The sequence below is a fragment of the Talpa europaea genome (assembly GCF_964194135.1).
Source record: "Talpa europaea genome assembly, chromosome: 3".
Taxonomy (NCBI): domain Eukaryota; kingdom Metazoa; phylum Chordata; class Mammalia; order Eulipotyphla; family Talpidae; genus Talpa; species Talpa europaea.
Genome location: NC_140069.1, coordinates 97,510,439 through 97,531,431, shown reverse-complemented (window position 1 = coordinate 97,531,431; position 20,993 = coordinate 97,510,439). Strand labels below are relative to the sequence as shown.

The 20,993-nt window shown below is 36.9% G+C and overlaps 1 protein-coding gene across 1 annotated transcript; it reads right to left on the bottom strand.

Annotated features, from left to right (window-relative positions):
• Positions 1-9,837: 9,837 nt before the first annotated feature.
• On the bottom strand, positions 9,838-20,153 carry CCDC126 (coiled-coil domain containing 126; the record flags this gene model as incomplete). The annotated part of the gene is made up of 2 exons (XM_084229483.1): positions 19,630-20,153; positions 9,838-10,022 (listed from the first exon to the last, which is right to left on the bottom strand). Exons 1-2 carry the CDS (start codon positions 19,856-19,858, stop codon positions 9,838-9,840), a joined length of 414 nt encoding a protein of 137 aa, XP_084085609.1. The 5' UTR covers positions 19,859-20,153.
• Positions 20,154-20,993: the final 840 nt, after the last annotated feature.

Genomic DNA, 20,993 nt, shown 5'->3' with positions numbered 1-20,993 from the left:
GTGAGCTATATATAAACTTAAGTTCTCTGGAAGATGAAGGGTAATCAAGAAAGAGTCATGTTTTAAAAGTAAAAAGAAAAAAATGAAATGAATTTTAATGTTATTTTACTTTTTTTCTGTATTACTAAATCTTTAAATCCAGTGTATTTTTTAATACTCATAACCACATCTAAATTCAGGCTAGAACATTTCAAGTGTTCAATAGCAACATGTGGCTAATGGCTACCACACTAATGTAGGTATAGATGACGGTAAAGTCTTTGAAGAGTTTTGTTTCTATTTTATTTTTAAAATATATACAAAAATAACAGAACAGAAACTAATGTTGTTTTCTGCCAGTTTCAACAATTGGGACTACATGATCAGTCTGGTTTCATCTATACCTCTGTCCACTTTTCCCAAACCCAGATTGAGAGAAATTTGAACAAAATAATGACTTTTTAAATTTTTTTAAGATTTATTTATTTATTTATGCATACTAGAACTGGGATACAGTCCAGGGATACAGGGGGTGAGAGGATTCACCAGAGATAGAATGGAAACAGAACAGGCAGACTGACTGGAATACACTGTTGAGGGGAGCAGCGGGCGAGACAGGAGGGGTCTGCCTCGCAATATGGGTTGCTCCCTGGCCGGCTGGGGATTGAACTCATACTGCAGAGGCTGCGGATTGCTTCATAGTGCGGTGCTTAACCCCTTGTGCCACCAGGGAGGCCCAAAGTAATGATTTTTAACAGCCCACTCTGACAGCTAAGTGGAGAACAGCTTGTGAAGAAGAATGCATGGAAATAGGAAGATCTGTTATGAAGCTATTCCAAGTGAATTTACAGTATCTGAATCTGGGGTGATGTCAGTGGAAACAGTGAGAAATCAAGAATTGACTGGATTCTTGATTTATTTCAAATATAGAAACTGATAAAACAATAAGCCAGTTTGTAATATCAGAAATGACTTTTGAAGTGTATCCCTAAATCATGTAACTAATATTACCTTAATTAAAAAAAAAAAAGACTTCAAAGTATTTAAACTGTGTAACAAGATGAAGTCTCCATTTACTGACCTGGGAGGGACTACTAGAGGAAATGTGGGATAGAAATTGAGAGTTCATTTTTGGACATATTAAGTTTAACCTATCTACTAAACATCCAAGTGGAGATGATGAATTGAAAGTTGGATGACTACATGTGCAATTCAGGGAAGAACTCCAGGCAAGAGATGTAAATTCAAGAATGATTAGCAAATAGGTGGAATTGAAATTTCCAGGGGAGAAGATTAGTTCACTTGGAAGCAAATAAAAATAGAGGAGAGGTCCTGGTATGTGCCAAAGTTTAGAGCAGGAAGAGGAAGAGGAACCAGGAAAGGAGACTGAATAGAAGTCCCAAGAGAATAAGAAAAAAATACAAAAATAAAACGCAAGAAAAAAATTAGTGCCCCCCAAACAAGTACCTCCTTCAAAAAGAATGTAATAAGCAAAACACAAAAATGAATTTAAAAAGGAAACAAAATCCAATGTCTAGAATCCAAAACAAACAGAAAGGAATTAACCTAACAGCTACATATATTTGGTGACAAAATCACACACACAAAAAGAATTATTCCAATCTCCTTAACACAAATTATTTTGATTGTACCATTCTTAAAGAGCTATGTTCCTAGGACAAAAAAAAAAAAAAAAAAACCAAAGGCAAACAAATCTTAAATTATCTAGCTTAATGTATTAGTCTTACTGTTAATACTAACCATTATTGTTTTGAAACAAATATATGTATATTTTAACATACCACAAGTAAGGAACTATAAAGCTATTAGATATAAAGTTCAACCTAAAATGGTCAATTTAAAGCCCTTGCTATTTAAATTGTGGTTGCAAATATCAGCAGAAATTTGTAATTTGTTTTTTTTTTAAGTTACATATTTTCTAGCTCTGTCCACTGAAGAAATAAAAAAGCAGTGATAATCCAGCAGCAACAACAATCCCATATTGTGGTTTCAAAACATTATTTTACACTAAAAAGACTTGGAGGGAAGGGGGAGGGAAGGTTTTGACAGTTAATTCCAGGAAATGTACCAGTTGAGCTTGGGACATCTTGTATCAAAAAGCCAGGGAGCTACCTGAAGTTAATGTTGTCACATCAAAAGAATACAGAAACCTCAAAAGGTATTCTTTTTTTTCCCCAAACAGAATAATTTCAGTATTAAACTACTGCAACCAATAGAAATACAGTAGATACAGTAAGCCATGTGTTCATAGTGACGTGAAAAAAAGAACAGAGACAGAATCATAGACATGACAGAGGTTGCTAGGTAACCAACACATCACTCCAAAATTGGATAATTAAAAGAAAATAAAGATCTTCCTAGCCTTTCTGGTATGAACAGTACTGCAGGATAACTAAATAATCCTAACGGATGTAGGAAAGTTCTTCTAATACAGAAGTAGTCTAGCTAATAAATGTGGAAAGAATGATAGAATTAGGAAATCACTCTCTTGCAACCTCTAATTATTTCAAAATGAGCCAGACAATGGTTGTCAATAAGTACTAAAATCATTAGGTGAAAGATTGACGGCAAATATTTAATGAAGGAATCAGGCTGTCACCAACAGAACAATTTAACCATTACTAAAAGTAAGGCAACCTGACAATATGTAGTTTTGGGAGTGATGAAATAATACGAGGTATATAAAATATCATTGATAGTGTATTCTTGTCAAAAATTTGAGTAGAAATTAATCTTTAGTTCTTCTAGACTACAGGAAATACAGAGGATGAAAAATCAAATTAAGCATTCCAATGAAGCAACTGAGACAGTCTACAGAACTGACCTGGTTCCTTCAGGAAGTAAGTAGAATGAAGAGAAGTAAAGGTATGATGGGACTTTCTAGTGTGGTGATAATGTTCTATACATTTTTTACTTTTTTATTTTAAATTTTGGTTTGTTGGGCCTCCCCTGGGGGCGCAGCAGTTGAGCGCTTGGCTGCGAAGCTGCCCGCAGCCTCTGCAGCGCCGGTTCAATCCCATTGTATGGGAAATATAACCAATAGAAATATATAGATGGGAATATACAGATGAAATATAACCAGATGAAAATGCATACATTGTGCAAAAATGAAAAATGATATAAAAAATATTTAAAAGAAAATAAAAGAAAAACATAACAACAGGATCTTCCATATGATCCAGCAAGTCCACTCCTAGATATAAAAAAAAAAATTTGGTTTGTTGTTGTTTTGTTTTTTTTTTTTTTTTTTAGTGGACATCATCATTTTCCTTAATAGCCCTCTAGAAACAATAGTCCTGATTATAAAAAAGTGTAATTATAAAAACCACAGTCCTGATTATAAAAAACAGCCTCCCTGATGGCACAGCAGACCTCTCCTGTCTCACCCACTGTTCCCCTCAGCAGTGTGTTTCAGTAGAACCACCTATTCTGCTCCCCACAGTGTCTCTAGTGAATCCTATCACCCCTGCACCTCTGGCCTACACCCCAGTTCTTGTGTGCATAAATAAATCTTTAAAAAAATATCAAGTTAGGGTCTCCCCTGGTGGCACAGTGTTTGAGCGCTGGGCTGAGAAGCTGCCCGAAGCCTCTGCAGCGCCGGTTTGATCCCCGGCCATCGGCGAGGGTCCGACATGGCGCGACAGACCCTCCTGCTGTGCCCGCTGCACCCCTCAGCAGTGTATCTTGTCAGTCTGCCTGTTCTGTTCCCTGCTCTGGCTCTGGTGAATTCTCTCACCCTCCCGCGCTTCTGACTGTACCCAGTGCTTGTATAAATAAATAAATAAATCTTTTAAAAAATCAAGTTGTATGAATGTTCTCCTTTTCAAAAACCATGTTAATCTTCTCTCTGTGTAACAGTGCTGTCTGCAATGTCTTGAACCACAACATGACCCAAGGAGCTAACTGGGCTCATCAAACCAGTGACACAACTGTTTGAAAAGAGCCATGTCTTATCTGGAAGTGGGAAGCCAGTGATTGTACACAAATCAGTTTTGTTTTTTTTTAAGGATTTATTTATCTATGCATACAATAGCTGGGGTACAGGCCAAAGGTGCGGAAGGTGAAAGGATTCACCAGAGACAGCATGGGGAACAGAACAGGCAGATTGACTGAAATACACTGCTGAGGGCAGCAGTGGGTGAGACAGGAGAGGTCTGCTGCACCATGTGGGTAGCTCCCTTGCCAGCTGATCAAACTCGTGCTGCAGAGGCTGCGGATAGCTTCATAGTACTGTGCTTAACCCCTTGCATCACCAGGGAGACCCTGTACACAAATCAGTTTTGACACCGCTGTCCTTGGCTAATGGACTGGTATGAATTAGGCTCATTATTTCTGTATAATGCCAAGAAAGTCAAATTTCAGTGAGCTCTTTCTTCAAAGGATGTTCTTTCATACTTCTTAGAAGTAAATTTCATTTTTTTTTTTTTGCCAAAATACTGGGATGGATGACCCTAAAGTTATTTCGTTATAATGTCTTTTTCCAGTGACTTATTTATGTTAATAGTTCCAGGAAGTTGCAGGAATGGGAGTAAGTTTGCAAGGGAACGGGGATAAGGGAAGAGTTTCCCTTGACTTGATACAGATCTATATAATTTGACTTAATAGTGTTTTTTTTTTAATTAGCAAAAGAAAAAACTTAGTATTGTTATAGTTTAGTGTGGGGCAACAGTATTCATCAATATTTGTAACAGTGTACAGCATAAACCTGGGAATTGGGCTGTCATCCTCTACTGTCAGAGGATAATGATTAACTTTACAGATGACTCAACTTTCACATCCTGTAATCCTGATAGTCTGCCCTTCATACACTGGTGGCACCTCTTATCCAGCTGGAGGTTTGGAATTCTCACAGACCAAAAAGTGTTCCAGTGCCTCTCGCAAATATCATAGTGGCCAATGGTTCAACTCCATGTTCTGTATTTTAATAGGAGTTTGAGAAAAAGCTAATGCAGTTGTCAAATCTCAGTTAATGTACACTTAAAATTGTGTGCATATTATTGTATATAAATTCTACATCAAGATGTGGCTGGGGCTTCACCGGCTTCACTATGGCATGTAGGATTGATAAGACCTCAAAGTCAAGACAATACAGTATACAGTTCAAGGGGTGCTATCATAGAGGCAGTCTGCTATGTTCAATTTTCAGTTTGTTAAGTGTGATCTTGCCAAACTATATATATATATATATATATATATATATATATATATATATATCTCCAATATATCTCCAATCCTTGGCACCCAGCCTCCTGGACTGAAATAAAACTGCATTGTTGAGTATATTTTGGAAGTGAGCCAAATTGGTGAAGGGAACAGTCCTTTATATAGCAGTGTGCTGAGCAGTGATGGCTTCAGCATCCTCTTCATGTAGTAGTTTGGCAAAGAGCCAGAATTTAAATGACATCAGATTTCAGTGTGAAAAAGTTTATAGAAAATAATGGAAAGAATGGTTTGCCCTTTTATCTATGAACATTGACTAAGATAAATTTCCAGCTGTTGTTTTCTATTTTTATGTTATTGGGCCAGTGTCCTGTATCAATAATAATAATAATGTAACTGTTTAAGGGCCTCCCTGGTGGCACAACGGGTTAACCCCTGCACTATGAAGCAATCCACAGCCTCTGCAGCATGAGTTTGATCCCCGGCCGGCCAGGGGGCAAGCCACATGGCGCAGCAGACCTCTCCTGATTTGTCTGCTGCTCCCCTTAGCAGTGTATTTCAGTCAGTCTGCCTGTTCAGTTCCCTGCTGTCTCTGGTGAATCCTCTCACCCTCGTATACATGAATAAATCAATCTTTAAAAAAAAAATTTTTCAGGAGACAGTTACCAATATTACTTATGATGCAATTGATACCTCAACTTTATTTCATTACTTCAAAATGCTGGTGAGAACCCACAAATGGATTTCATATCTACTTAATGGATCAGAACCTGACATTTGAAACATTGCACTAAGTATCCCTCAAGGTTTTTTAGGAAACTGTAAATCCTAGATATGGACTGTGATACAATCTAAGTATTGTACAAATATGAAATGCCTTTCTAATCCTTTATAGATGCTAATTCCATAGACTCATTTTTATATGTGAAATTAATATATAATGAACACTTTGGGCAAGGTCTCTTGGTCTGCTGCGCCATGTGGGTCACCTCCCTGGCCAGGGATCTATCTCATGATGCAGCGGCTATGAGATAGCTTCATAGTGCTGTGTCTTAATCCCTTTGGGCAAGGTCTTGTGCTAGAAGCTTAAAGTTCCAATACGATCACTCTTCTTATATATATTTTCTTAATGAGACACAGGGCAAGTTAGGGTTATTAGGCAGTTTCAGGGACAGTGCAGGAGGGGACCTCTGAAGAATTTAGGGAGGCTTCAGAGATAAGGACAACCAAGGGAATATAACCAATTCCATTAGGAAAAACAAACACCCCAGAACCACGGACAATATTAATGCTGTTAACGATGGTCCTGGTTTTCTTCAGGTGATAAAGGGAGGTGGAGACTGGAGAAATGAAGAGTGGTTTCATTTATGGACAACTTAGAAGGGCAGCTGCTTAATTTCAATGTAGAGACGTTCACCCAGAGGACTAGGCCATAAAGATAAAGTGTAGAGATGCTCACCAGGAGGACTAGGCCATAAAGATAGAGTGACAAGCATGACAAATGGGGAAAGGGAAAGCTGTTAGATAAGGAATGTGAAATTTTCCCACTTAGTAAGTGTGAGACCCTCTGGGAGTTAACCAATCAGGGAGAGAAAGAGTGAAATTTAAACATAATGAGGGAGAAAAAGTATATATTGCCAATGTAATATCCCATACTGGCTCATCTTGGCCCCTCCCAGGTACTTTATACCTGGGAGTCTTTCTTCTTTGTCTCTTTTCTTCCTAAAATAAACTTTTCCTTCAAAGACAAGATTTGTCTCTCTCTCTGCTTACTTACTCCAAAAAGTCTGTGAATTCCTTTCTACGGTTTCGCGAGGCAAGAACTCGTGGTAAAGCGGCAGCAGTTGTTACACATGCCGGCATCATTAAGAACTAAAAAGGTTTAGATATACTCCATTTTACCAAAAATCTCAAGGGGTCACATTGGATAGGCTCTATCAACAGTTTGGAGTTGGAGGCACTGAGTTAGAAACCACTTACCTGCCAAAAGCATAAAGGAATGGAAGAATCAAATTTTCTCAACTTCAATTTTTAAAATCTGGAGTAACTGCAGGGTCAAGGTCCTAAATGAGTTAAGACCTGAGTAATCATTATGTGAAATAATGTTTAGATTACTTTATCAGTATAGTGCTTAAAGTAAACAAAAGTTATTCTGAAATAAATTTGAATGTTTTTAGTACCTTTAGTGATATTGACACCGTAATTTCTGGTTTTCAGGCCTAGGTCTCCCAGCCAGGAACGGATCCCAGGCTGCAGTGGCAGAGGGGAATCCCAGCCACTAGACCACCCATGGTTGGTGTCTCACAAAACCACAGCACAACTTTGCTGATGCTCAGGCAAGCAAGCGAAAAGAGACAAATGGGTTTAAAGAAAGTAAACGTTTATTAAGGAGAAAAAGAACAGAAATAAAGTGGGACTCCCGGGCCAGTGGAACCAGGCCAGGGAGGGGCAAGGAAGCTGAAGTGGAGTCATGCCTCAGGGAATACATACCTTCTTTCCCTGATTATTCTAAAGCTCCACCAGTTTCCTTGTGATTGGTCAGTTCTTGGTGGTCTCACTCACTGCCTTGATGTCTGTTGCCAGAACTAAGTCTTTGCATCCTGGCCCGTATTGTAGCATCCTTTTATCATCCTTTTTGTGTGTGTGGAATGTCCTGTCCCTAGTCCTAGGGTGTTTGATTAGTTCCCTTTGGAATTTGTTGCCCTTATCTATGGAAGTCTCATTACTCTGAGGATTTTCCTATTCTATTCTGACCCTAAGGGCTCTCTGCTTGCCCTATGACTCATTACCCTCTATGCTAATGTCTCAATAACTAAGATTAACTGAAGATATATACGTAAATCTTGATGTTTAAAAACCCAACAGTGAACTTTAAGTGAGGGTACAAACCTAGGCACCACTTCCAGTCACAATCCCCAGATTTATTCCAATTGATTCCTGGACTCAGATTCTCCTACCTTGGATAAGGTAAGTTTCCATTTTTCTCTTGAAAAAGTTGTCTGATGTAGGTGGAACACACCCCCAAATTATCTAATATTCCCTTTAATAATTTAGTAAGTGCACAGCCATCATTAAAGAAAAAAAGTTTATGCTAACACTTTGTAAGTACAAATAATATATTTTATTTCATCCCTGAAAACAAACACCAAAAATGTCTACATCTAATAAGAGTGACTGAACAATTATTCCAAACTCCATCTGGCAATGGTATATAATTTAGTTCTTCACATAAATGTACACAAAAGAGTTTGGAAAGCTACCTTTCATGAAACAATATTTTCTCATACTTATTTTAACAAAATAGCATAATTATTGCTACTACATTTGATAGCATATTGTAATAATGAACAATACAATAACCAAAAACTAAATTCAATATAGTCTAAATCTAGAAGGTAGCTGCACTTAAGCAGCTATTACAGAGAATAAATACTATTAAATATAGGGCACCATATGGCAATGAAATTTGCTACAAGGGAAATTTAAATAAAGATGTATTTTGTTTTATACTAGAATTACCCAAGATTAGGATCTCTTGTGCTATATACAATAGCTGTTTTCCTAAAAAGATAATCAATCTTCATAATTTATATTGTATTTTTCTTAATGAGTTTAAGCAATCTTTATATAAAATGAATGTATTTGTTATTCAAACCCAAAATTTCATAAAGCAGGATTCTCATATGTTAACATTTTCTAAGCAATTTAATGCAACACAAATACCTTTATTATATGCACCTCGCTAAAGTCCTTGAGTCCCAGTTTCACAAATATCTCAGTGTCCCAATCCCTTGACAATGTGATAAAAACAAAAATTACCCAAATATTGAAATGCATTCTCCTAATAGTATACACAAAGGGTTAAACTTAAATTAACATTCATGTATAAGAAAAATCATGAATTAATACTTTAACCTCATAAAAATATCTTTTATTCTTCAGAATATATGTAAGAAAATGTTATATATGAGATTGGAGTTACTACTTTACTATCATTTAATTGCCCCAATGTTTAAGTTACAGACAGTGGTTTCTACCCATTTTCAAGATTATACTCTTACAAATGTTAAGTTTTTAAAAATATACAATAATTAATCTTCAATTATTTCTGAAGGATAGTGCAAATAAAGACATTCTTTGGGTCATGATTTTCAAACGTTATTTTCAACATTACATTTTCTTTTTCTGTTCATAATCTGAGTAACAAAATATAGTACTGGAAATAAGCACATTTTCTAATAGCGTTAGTCTAACATTTACACCTATTGAGAACAAATGAGACTGACTTTATAACAATAATGTCTGAAAAATATGGTACATGTTTAAATAAATATTTTATAGAAATGAATCCATGTTTTCAGTGTTTTAGTATCAACTTGATCTCAAACACAAAAGATTTATACAAAGATCACCTACCTGCTTACTACATCAACCACATTATCAATCTCCCTTTAAGGATATAGTACAGCATTGAAGAGACTTGTCTGAAAGCAAACTAATAGCTTCAAAATTTTATATACAGATACAGAGTTCCATGAATCCAGCATATTTCCAAAAATGTAAATATGTAGAGCTTTTATTATAAAGCATTATTCTATACTATCAGCAATTAAAAAGCTTTTCTGTCATAGGACATAATCCACAGTGGATGTAGCAGCACAAGGTGATCTTCAAATGCTATCTAATGCTGCCTGATGCATTTATCCTTTTATTTGTGGTTACTGGCACCAGGTTTCCACTAGTACCGTTGGTAGTGTTGGTTGCTGAGCCATTAACAACAATATAGTCGACTTTGTTCTCCAGCTTTACCAAGCGTTGTAAAATGTCATCCAAAAGGACAGCTATTGTTCTTTTTAGATCCGCTGGTGGGGAAAAAAAATTCAGAAAAAGTCATACCAAACAGACAGAACACTTAATATTGGTGTTTTCATAGTTCATGCAAAAAAGTGAACATTTATTGAGTCATCTGAGCAAAAGTATACCAGAGAAAAAGCCCTCACACCACAAATAGGAAAAGTCTAGTTATTTTAATTAACAACTCAACATGTATAGTCTCTTAAAGGAATTTCAGTTATGAATGTGGGGGAAATTCTCATTTTTGTAGTACATTAAAACAAATTTATAATCTGGTTCAAATGTTAATCTATGAAGAACCCATTTATCTTGAGTTTATTAAACAGCTGGTAAAGATGACAGTGAACTAGGCAGGTAAAATAAAAAGCTAGCTGAATTAAGTAAGAATTTCAATGAAGTACAGAAACAAGAAACCTGAGCCTCCAAAGGCTGAAGTACGGGAGTGTATATGATCCAGGGCAGATGCTAGGAACCTGATTAGTGCAGTCAATATATTAGCAGTGGTTTTACCTTAAATTTTCTCCAGACAAAGATAAAAAAGACTATCTTCTAATCTCTCCCAAAGGCATCTAGCACATATTAGATACTTACTCAGTGGCAACTAAGAGCTATTTTTTTGTTGTTGATCCTGAACCAAAAAAAAAAAAAAAGTAATTCAAGCCCTACTCTGACCATCAGTGGGAAAATACCACCCAACAACACCTGATAAATTTGCTGATGGTTCTGTTACGAAAAAACAACAACAAAAAACAAAAACAAAAAACAGAAACAGCACATGCAAAAGAAAAAAATAGGTAAATTGGACTTCGTCAAAATTTAAAACTTTGGGGACACTATTCAGAAAGTGAAAAGACAATACCTACTGAATGGAATAAAGTATTGTAAATCATACCTCACAAGGATCTAATATCAAGAACATAAAAAGAACTCATAAACTCAACAACAAAAAGGTAAACAACATTTTCTTTAATGGGCAAAGAACTTGAAGACATATTTCTCCAAAGATATGCACTTGAAAAGATGCCCAAGGTCAGGAGTTACCGCTTCCCACCTGCTAGGATGGCTATCATCCCAGAAAGGGAAAATAAGCACTGAGTTGATGTGGAGAAACTGGAACTCTCATTGGTTGCTGGTGGGAATATAAACTGGTACAGTCACTATGGAAAACACTTTGGCAATTCCTCAAAAAGCAAAACAAAAAATTACCTTATGACTCAGCAATTCCACTTCTAGGTATATACCCCCAGAAGTAGAAAGCAGGGACTCAAAGAGATACTTGTACACACACGTACATTTCAGCACTATTCACAATAGCCAAAAGGTAAAAACAACCCAAGCATCCATCAGTAGACGAAGAGATCAACAAAATTCTACTTTCTGGAAAGGATGGAATGGAAAAATATTAATTCTTAGTTTTCTGAATTAGTTCTGTAGTTTAAGAACACATCATATGATTTCAATACTTTTATTTTATTTTTTTTAAATATTTATTTATTTATTTATTTATTTATTTATATTTATTTAATTTATACAAGCACTGGGTACAGTCAGAAGCGCGGAAAGGTAAGAGAATTCACCAGAGCCAGAGCGGGGAGCAGAGCAGGCAGAAGGACCGAAGTACACTGCTGAGGGGAGCAGAGGGCAGCAGGAGAGGTCTGCGCACCATGTGGGACCCTCCTCCAGTGGCCGGGGAGCAGCCGGGATCGAACCGGCGCTGCAGAGGCTGCGGGCAGCTTCGCAACCCAGCGCTCAACCTCTGCGCCACTGGGGAGGCCCGATTTCAATACTTTTAAATTTATATGTTTTACATTCCAATTTTGGTGAATACTCCATTGTCTTTTAAAAAACGTTTATTCTGCTATCGATCAAGCATTCCATATATGCAAATTAGAGTCCACTGATGAGATTCTGTTCTTCAAGTCTTCTATATCCTTGCAAATGTTCTATCTAGTAGTTCTATTTCTGGGGGAGGGTGGTATTAAATTCTCAACTCTAATTCTATCACTCTTTAATGTTGTCTATCACTCTTTAATGTTATCATTTTGTAGGTATGCATTCAGAATTTTTATCTTTTCCGGGTAGGTTGACCCCTTTAATAATTATATAATGTCCTTCTCTGACTTTGGTAATGTTCTTTGAAGTTACTGTAATGGAATCACTCTTGCTTTCCTTTGTTTGCATTACATGTCTTTTTCCATCCTTTTACTTTTTCAGTCAGTCAATATCAAATTTGATGTGAGTTTCTTGAATGAGCACATTTTTTGCCACATTTTTTAATGTAGTCTGCCAATGTCCTTTAATTTGGCATAGTTTACACACTTATATTTAATGTAATTGTGATACATTAGAACTTAAGTCACCATTTCATTTTCTGTTTTGTACCAATTTTCATTTTCCTTTTTTTCCCCCCATCCTCTTGTGTGTTATTTGAATATTTTTAAAATTAAAAAATCAACACTAGTATTTTGAATGTATTTCTCTATATTGTCATAGTGGTTGCTTGACATATCAGACCCTATGCATACTTATCAGTCAATCCACCAATTTAACCATCTGTGATAGATAACTATTTATGCTGTCAACTTGGCTAGGCTATGGCGCCTAGACAAATTCACAGTTCAGAGTTACTAGGAAGGTATTTTTAGATGGGATTAACATTGAAACTTGTAGAGTTTGAGTAAAGCAGATTACACACCTTAAGGCAGGTGAACATCATCCAATCACCTGAAGAACTTAAGGAAAGGGACTAGTTCCTAGAATAGGAAGGAATTCTGACTCCAGACTGATTAGTCTTAAGATGCAAGGCTGAAAAATCAGCTATTGCCAGAATTTTCAGCCTGTCAGTCTCCTCTGCAGATTTTGGATTTTTCAGTCCCTACAAACTGCATCTCTTAAAGTCAATCAATCAGTCTCTCTCTCTCTCTCTCTCTCTCTGGAAAACCCTAATGAACCACCCTTTTTATCTACTCTATTTATAATAGATTGCCTTAGGTATTTCCTCTTACACAAATTTAGAATCACAGTAGACAATGTTAAGATTTTTGCTCCAACCACCATAGTTTAGAATATTCAAGAAAATGAAACATGTTACTTTTCTTAACATGTTCTTCCTTCTTCCTGATAGTTCCTTTTACTGTTTGACTAGAGAACCTCCTTATAGCTTCTCTTAGAGTAGGTGTGCTGGTAACAAATTCTTTTTTTTAAATCCGAAAATGTCTTTGATTTTCCCTTTAATCCTAAAGGATATTTTCATTGGATCCAGAATTATAGGCTGATAGTTCTTTTGCTCAGCACTTAAAATATACTTTGCCACTTCCTTCTGATCTCCAGTTTGTGATGAAAAATCCTCTGTCATTTGAACTGTTTTTCCCACAGGTACGGAGTCATTTTTCTGTAGTTGCTTTTGATTTTTATCTTTTAAGCTTTCACAGCTTTTGGGTTTACTCTACTTGGAGTTCATACAGCTTCTTCAATCTGAGTTCATGTCTCTTGCCAAGTCTGGGTAGTTGGTAATTTTTTTTTGGAGTACTTTTCCAGTTCATCCCTCATTCTTCTCTCCTTCCAAATCTCTGGTAACACAAATGTTAGATCTTTTGTTAAGTCCCTAAAGCTCTGTTCATTTTTTTTCCCACTCTATTTCTTTGTTGTTCAAATTAGGTAATTGTATTGTTTCACCTTCCAGTTCACTAATTCCTTCCTCTGTCCTCTCCTTCTGCTGTCCATTTGCTAAACTTTATTTTGGAAATAAATTTTTAAGTTAAAAAATCTCTACCTTTCTTTATGTTCTATTTAAATACTGAGACTTTCTATTTCTTTGTTGAAGCTTTCCATTTTTTCATTTGTTTGTGTTTGTTAATTGCTTATTGAAGCATTTTATTCTTGTATGTTCACTTAAATTTTATTATTTACAAGTTGCTTTACACAGCATGAAATGGAAAGGAAAAGAAAATACATGGGAAGGGCCTCCCTGGTGGTGCAGCGGTTGAGCGCTGGGTTGCAAGGCTGCCCGCAGCCTCTGCAGCACCAGTTCGATGCCCGGCTGCTCCCCAGCCACCGGAGGAGGGTCCCACATGGTGCGCAGACCTCTCCTGCCGCCCGCTGCTCCCCTCAGCAGTATACTTCAGTCCTTCTGCCTGTTCTGCTCCCTGCTCTGACTGGTAAATTCTCTCACTCTCCCGTGCTTCTGGCTGTACCCAGTGCTTGTATGAATGAATGAATGAATAAATAAATAAATCCTAAAAAAAAAATACATGGGAAAATGCTGGCTCCTCAGACTCTAGGCCACCTACACACCTACTCCTCTTGTGTGTAGCAAAGTCTTCAGTGATGCCTCTACTCCACTTCCTGGATTAGGCCTCAGGGCACAGGTGTAAGCTATGTTCTGGCTCTACCACACCAAAGTACCCAGGGGCTCCCACTATCAGCTTCTTCATAGGTATTGAGTATGGGTGCGAAGGCATTAGGTTGTGTGGGCAATGGCAACAAGCAAGACCACTGGAATTCAGGTAGAAGGTAGAATAGGCATTATAGGACATAAAAAACTCTTCCTTGTCACATTTGCACAAACACAGGAAGAGCCCCACAAGCTACCCCCAGGTTTGCAAGCTCAATTTCTCAGGTTGGCAACTACAGAATATCCAACTGAAGCTATGCAGAATAGTTTCAGGCCAGGAAGCAGCGGAGGGTCAGTGACAAAAGGTACCATGTCTGGCACTTAGTACATGTGTTCAGGATCTCACTGATGAATTCCACATTTGATGATTAGAGAGTATAGTTATGGGAGTGAAGGATGAGATGGGAAGCTCCTATCTCAGTCTTTCATACATAACAGCAAGGTGATCCTCCATACTTGAATCTCCTGACAGAGTGGCAGGAAATGGACGGGGAGTCCCAGAGACTTGGAAAGGTACCAAAGCCCCTGGGGAGGGGTAGGGAGATCCCTTAAAAAGGCTCCTAAGCCTATCCAGGCAGCCTCTATACAACTCGGGTCCTGGTCTCTTCTCCGTTTTTCCTGGACAATCACCCATGGAGGTCAAAAATTGTGCCACGGAGGAGCTGTGGGCTTGGACCTGTGGGAAAGGTAGTGGGGAGGCTTATGGAAGCTGTATGAGGATGAGGGAGAACAGAGAAATTGGGAGAAGTGGTTATTGTGGAGTGGGGCAAAAGGAAGGGAATGGTAGTCCACAGAGAAAGCTGATATTGGGGGTGGGCTTGGAAGGTGCCACCCTTGAGTCCGGCCTCAAACCCTCACAGGGTAGCAGACCCTGGAACTGGCTTCTTGAAGGGAAAGAGTGGCTACTGAGGCATTTTTAATCATGAACACTTTAAAATATTTTTCAGATAATTCTAACATTTGTCACTGGTTTTACTGCTCATTCAATGTGAAACTTTTCCAGTTCTTGGTATAAGTGATTTTTATTTGAAACCTTAAAAACTGGACATTTACATATTAATGTTAAGAGACTGTGGATCATATTTAAATTTCACATGTTAGGCAGTTGTTTTTTTTTTTTTCCTGACACCCCTCTGGCAGGGTAGAGGAGTATCACCTTTTACTAGGAAGCAGAGGCAGATGTCACCCAAGGGTGGTGAGCAACTCATTATTGCTGGACAGAGGTAGGAGTTCCACATCCCCATTTACTCTTCATTAACAAGATGGTACCTTTGGCTTCCTCACCACTGGGCAGTGGTAAAAATCCTGGCTCTCCAATAAGTTTCCTCTGACATAGCCCAGAGATAACAAAGGCATCTCATTACTGCCATATGGGATGAAAGTACTGGGTGTCCATGAAAGGAAGGGGGTGTTAGATGTCTCATTAGAGTCTTGCAAGGGTGGTAGTCTAGGATCCCCCACTTGGCCTTTGATCGTGTGGATGATGGATCACAATTTTTTTCTCTGGTGTTTGGCTGAAAAGAATGGTTACTCTCTTTCTGGCTGGCTAGGCTTCCCCTTTCTCAGCTAAAGAGAACAGGTTTTTGTTGGGGCTTTATTTGTTTCTTCCTGGTGGCATTTCTAGATTGCTGGCTCTTTGGCTTTGTCTGAAATATCCAAGGTATAAGAAAATCCACAAAACACGCTGCTGTTTCATTCCTTCTCCTAAGGTATCTAATCATTCTGACTTATTCTTGTCCAGATTCTCATGTCAGTTTTAATAAAATGGCCAGGGTTTTCAGTTGTACTTAGATGTAAAATTTAGGGAAAGCTGGATAAAAGAGGGAAAAACGTAGATCTCCATCTTCCCAAAGTCCCCAGTTTAGATAATTTTTTAAAACTGATTTTCTTCAACTATGAAAGTTGAAGTAGCTTGTTTTAGGAACATGTTTATAGCACTATTTCCATTTCTTATAGGAGTTCACATATCTGAAAAATTGATTAAAATTTAAGAAATTTCAACCTAGTGTCTAAAAGGAATATTAGAGTTGTTTCTGAAAGAACTGTTTTTTCTTTTCTGTTTTCCTCCTTATTTCTTTTCTTTTCAACCAGACAGAGCTAATTAAGACCCTTGTGTTCAGTATTTACTTATCACATGAAATAACTATTTTTAATTCAATTTTCAGAATAGCATTTAAATATTAACATTAAACTGTTCTCCAATTCTCCTAAAATATTTGTGGAGTCAATTTTTTAGTATTCATCCACAATAATGGAGAGAAAAACAAAATTCTTAAAAGAAAGCCGAGTCAGATGGGACTTTGGATGGCAAAAGACTGGTGCTGATGAAGATTCAGAACCAGAAGTAGAAACCATGCATCAACTACAAGGTGCTCTGTAACAATCTGTGTGAGACTCAGAGAAAGTATCCCCAATTCACTGAGACCTTATGACCTTATGTAACAGAGACCTTATGACACACAAAGCTGAAAATATTTACTACTAGTCCTTTAAGAAAAAAGGATGCTGACCCCCAGTATATGCCAAATTAACTGAGGTTCTCTTTGCTTTACTTTTACTCATTGTATATTACCAAGCTAGCTGAATGCCTATAACAAACACAGTACCTTTATAATCAGAAATAAGTCAGAGAAACTACCATATGACTCCACTTTTATGTGGACTCTTAAAAAAAACAAAAAACACTAAATTAAAATCACATAGACTGAAACATATCAATGGTTACCAGAAGGGTAAAGGGCTAGGGGTGGACAAAATGAGTGAATGGGATCAAGGTGCAATCTTTCAGTTATAGAATAAATAAAGTCAGGGAGATACAATGTTCTGCATGGGAACTATGATCACTAACAATACTGCAAATTTAAAAGTTGCTTTAAAAAAAGTGGCAGACTTATTATGATGATCATTTCACAATGTAAACAAATGCCAAATCAAATGTCAGAATATTGTTGTCCGTCCATTATACTTCAGGTAAAAAAAATTCAGAGAATTAGTTAAATACTGTATGGCTACTAAACTATGCAGGTACATATTCACTGACATGGAAATATTTCCATGATGTATTACATTTTTAAAAAGTTTATAAAATACCACATATTGTGGGGCTCATTTTTGCTCTTATAAGTGAGTTGTTATAGATAGCTAGATAGCACAGTACAAATACGGCAATAATTTTACTCCAGTAGAAGGAATTTTTTTTAAGTACATATTTCTCTTGTTCCAAAAGAAACACTTCTTTATTGCTTCTCTCAGCATCCCTGGCCTAAGTGAAATACAAAGTTTGATCCTCAAGACCAAATTCAAACTAACCTGTAACCTTCCTGAAAAACATCAAAAAGGGGGCCTCCCTGGTGGCACAAGGGATTGAGATGCAACCTATGAGGCTATCTGCAGCCACTGCAACATGAATTCGATCCCCAGCCAGCCAGGGAGCTACCCACATGGCGCAGCAGACCTCTCCTGACTTGCCCACTGCTCCCCTCAGCAGTGTATTTCAGTCTGCCTCCCTGTTCTGTTCCCCACTCTGTCTGGTGAATCCTCTCATCCTCTGCACCTCCAGCCTGTACCCCAGTTCTTGTATGCATAAATAAATCTTTTTTAAAAAATCAAAAAGGGGAGAAGAGAAACAGAACGTGTTCAGTGCATTCCCTGGTAAAGATGGTAAACTGAACAAAGGCATTTAACCTCTGCTGACTCTGGATTCAGATTTTAAAGTGAACTGAAGTCCCAGCACATGTATAAAAGATTCCATATCCAGTCACATCAAGAAATTTCAGAATGGGACGGGACAAAGATCTCACAAGCTTCTAAAACATAAGGGTAGAAGGGAAAAAACCTTTTCAGATATGCAACGACTCAAAACTTTTATGTCCCTTTTACCTTTCTCAGGAACCTACTACAGGATCTGTTCCCCTAAAATGAGAGAGTAGCCAATAAAAAAGAAGCCACAGAATTCTAGGAAATAGGCGATATAAAACAAGAGAGAGGTGAAGGGAATTCCCAGGTAGAAGTGAGATCCTAAAACACTTTACTGATGCAAAATTACAGAACAGTCCAGGACAAAGCAGATCAGAAGACTCCAGGAAAGATTTCTTCAAGATAAAGAACTGATGAAATACTTAATATACCTGAATATATTGGAATATATTGGGTTGTAATTAGGGTAGAAAAATTAGGTAATGAAAGATTGACATTAATTCTAGAGGGAAAAATATAGTCACATAGGGAAGGAAAATTGTAATGAACCATATACTGTATGGCTCAATAATAAATATCTTAATGAAGTCCTAATAATGAAAACAATGAATACTCTTCTAGCCAAAATTATGATATAAAAACAACAGGACAAGAGACATGTATGAATGAAAGCCATTTGGGGTAAGAAAGAAAGCTGAACTCTCACCTTGTATAGTGGGAAGTTAACAGATTACTCTGATACATGAAAAAAAAATCAAGTAGCTGATAGAGCACATTTAGAGGTATGGAGGTAATTATCAAATAAGTCAGATGAAAGAATTTTAAATGCTAGCATGGAAGAATGGGGAATCTGCTATCTATTGGGGGTGAGATCTGCTCTTTTAAATTTTAGGAATCATCACATTTTTATTTTTAAATGCATACATATATAAATTTAGTTTAAAAGAAAACAAGCATTAACATAGAGAAAATACCTACATACTTCTAAGTCTTGAAGGCAAGAGAAAACATGGCACGCATAAGGAACTTAAACAAAGCAGGAATGAAGGAGGTGAATGGAAGAGTGGTATTAAACAATACTGAAAATACAGGTAAATGCTTCTTCTTAGGAATTAATAGATGTTATATAACTGATGGTTTACTGATAAGACAATCAGAAAAATTTAAATATGAACTAGGTATAACAATGGTACTGTGATTATGTAGGAAAAGCTCACCTTTTTTAGAGCTGTATGAGGAAATATCTAGCAATGAAATGTCACAATTTCTATAATTAAAATATTTTTCAAAAACTAGACAAAACAAATATTGCAAAACATTAATAACTTTCAAATCAAGGTGATGATATAAAAGTATTTATCATACTTCTATTTTTGAGTGTTTGAATCTTTTCATAATTAAAAGTCAAGGAAAAATTATTTTGTAAAGACCTGTGCATGAAGTAATGAGCTGGAGTGCCATGACTGATCATTTTTAAAGAGGGATAAGTTGAAGAGAAGACTAGGAATAGTCGACAGTTATCTTACCATATCCTGCCATAGAAGCGCCATTCTCGACATCCACTGTATTCTTATTTTCCTCTGCTAGAGCTTTAACATATCTTTTGCTTAAATCTAGTATTTGTTCACGTAACTTGACACTGCTTTGATGTCTTGGCTGTTGAAAAGTATAATGCAGTAACATCAATCCCCAAATGAGTCCAAATACAAGCAACAATAAACTCAATTTCTGGGACAAATTTTTTCTTGAAATCATCCTGATGAAAAGAACAGACTCGAAAGTGCCAAGCCACCAAGCAATCAAGATTTGAAAGAAGAAAGAAAAAAAAAAACCTCCTCTTCTATTATTATATATTCATCTTCAGCAAGGTTGCCTCCAACTCTCAATTGAACTCTGTAAAATTGAAAAGAAAAAAGACAGTTAGTCTTTTAACCTGTATCAGTAACAGAATAAACAATGAAAGATTTAGGAAGATATTCTATGGTTTTGGTTTAGAACCATATCAACATCTTTGACAACTTTCTCCATCACTAAGCAAGCTTCCAGGCCTCATCAGTTTCATTTGCATAACTCTCAGATTTAAATTAGAAATAAATGTCAATTATTGAGAGTATCTTAAAAAAAAAGCCACCATAGTCACAAAACTCATAAAACAATTTCCCGTCATTTGTAACTAAAACTGTGACTATATAATAAGATTTATAGGCGATCTCAACCTACTCAAATTTAGGTCCATCAGCCCAAATACATAAAAGGCAATCCTTCTCCTTCTCCTTCAAAATATTTAAAAATTAAATTAAAAAGGTAGATGCCAAAATTAAAATTAGAAATAAGGAAATGTGCTCTCTTCCCATAAGTGGCGTTAGGTGATCTCTGAAGATAGTTTACTACTCAATAGACCCACAAAACCCTGCAAAGTCATAAAAATCAAGAGGTTCAAAACTTGGACTTTTGACGACCCCAGCCATCATTTTCCTTTATAAATCTTTACCGGCTCCTAAGTCTTTTCAAGTATGACCTGTGTGCTACACTATTTGACCCAACATCCAGGAGGAGGATGAACTGGAATCTGTCTTGAAGCAGTCACATGACAGCTTCATGGCATGATGTCACTAGAGAATTGACAACATATACTCTAGGTATTTGGACAGATGAAAATTAAAATGATAGCCTGGAAACTTCTAGGTTACTATGCAGATCCAAGACCAGATCCAAGGAAGAGACTCAAAACCAAAGCAAATAGGGTACTTTAAATAACAACCACTACTCACTTATAATCACTGATTTTGGGCCTCCCTGAGGGAGCAAGGGTTAAAGTCTCAGTGTTATCAAGCTATAACCAGCCACTGCAGCATGAGTTTGATCCCTAGCCAGGGAGCTTACCCACATG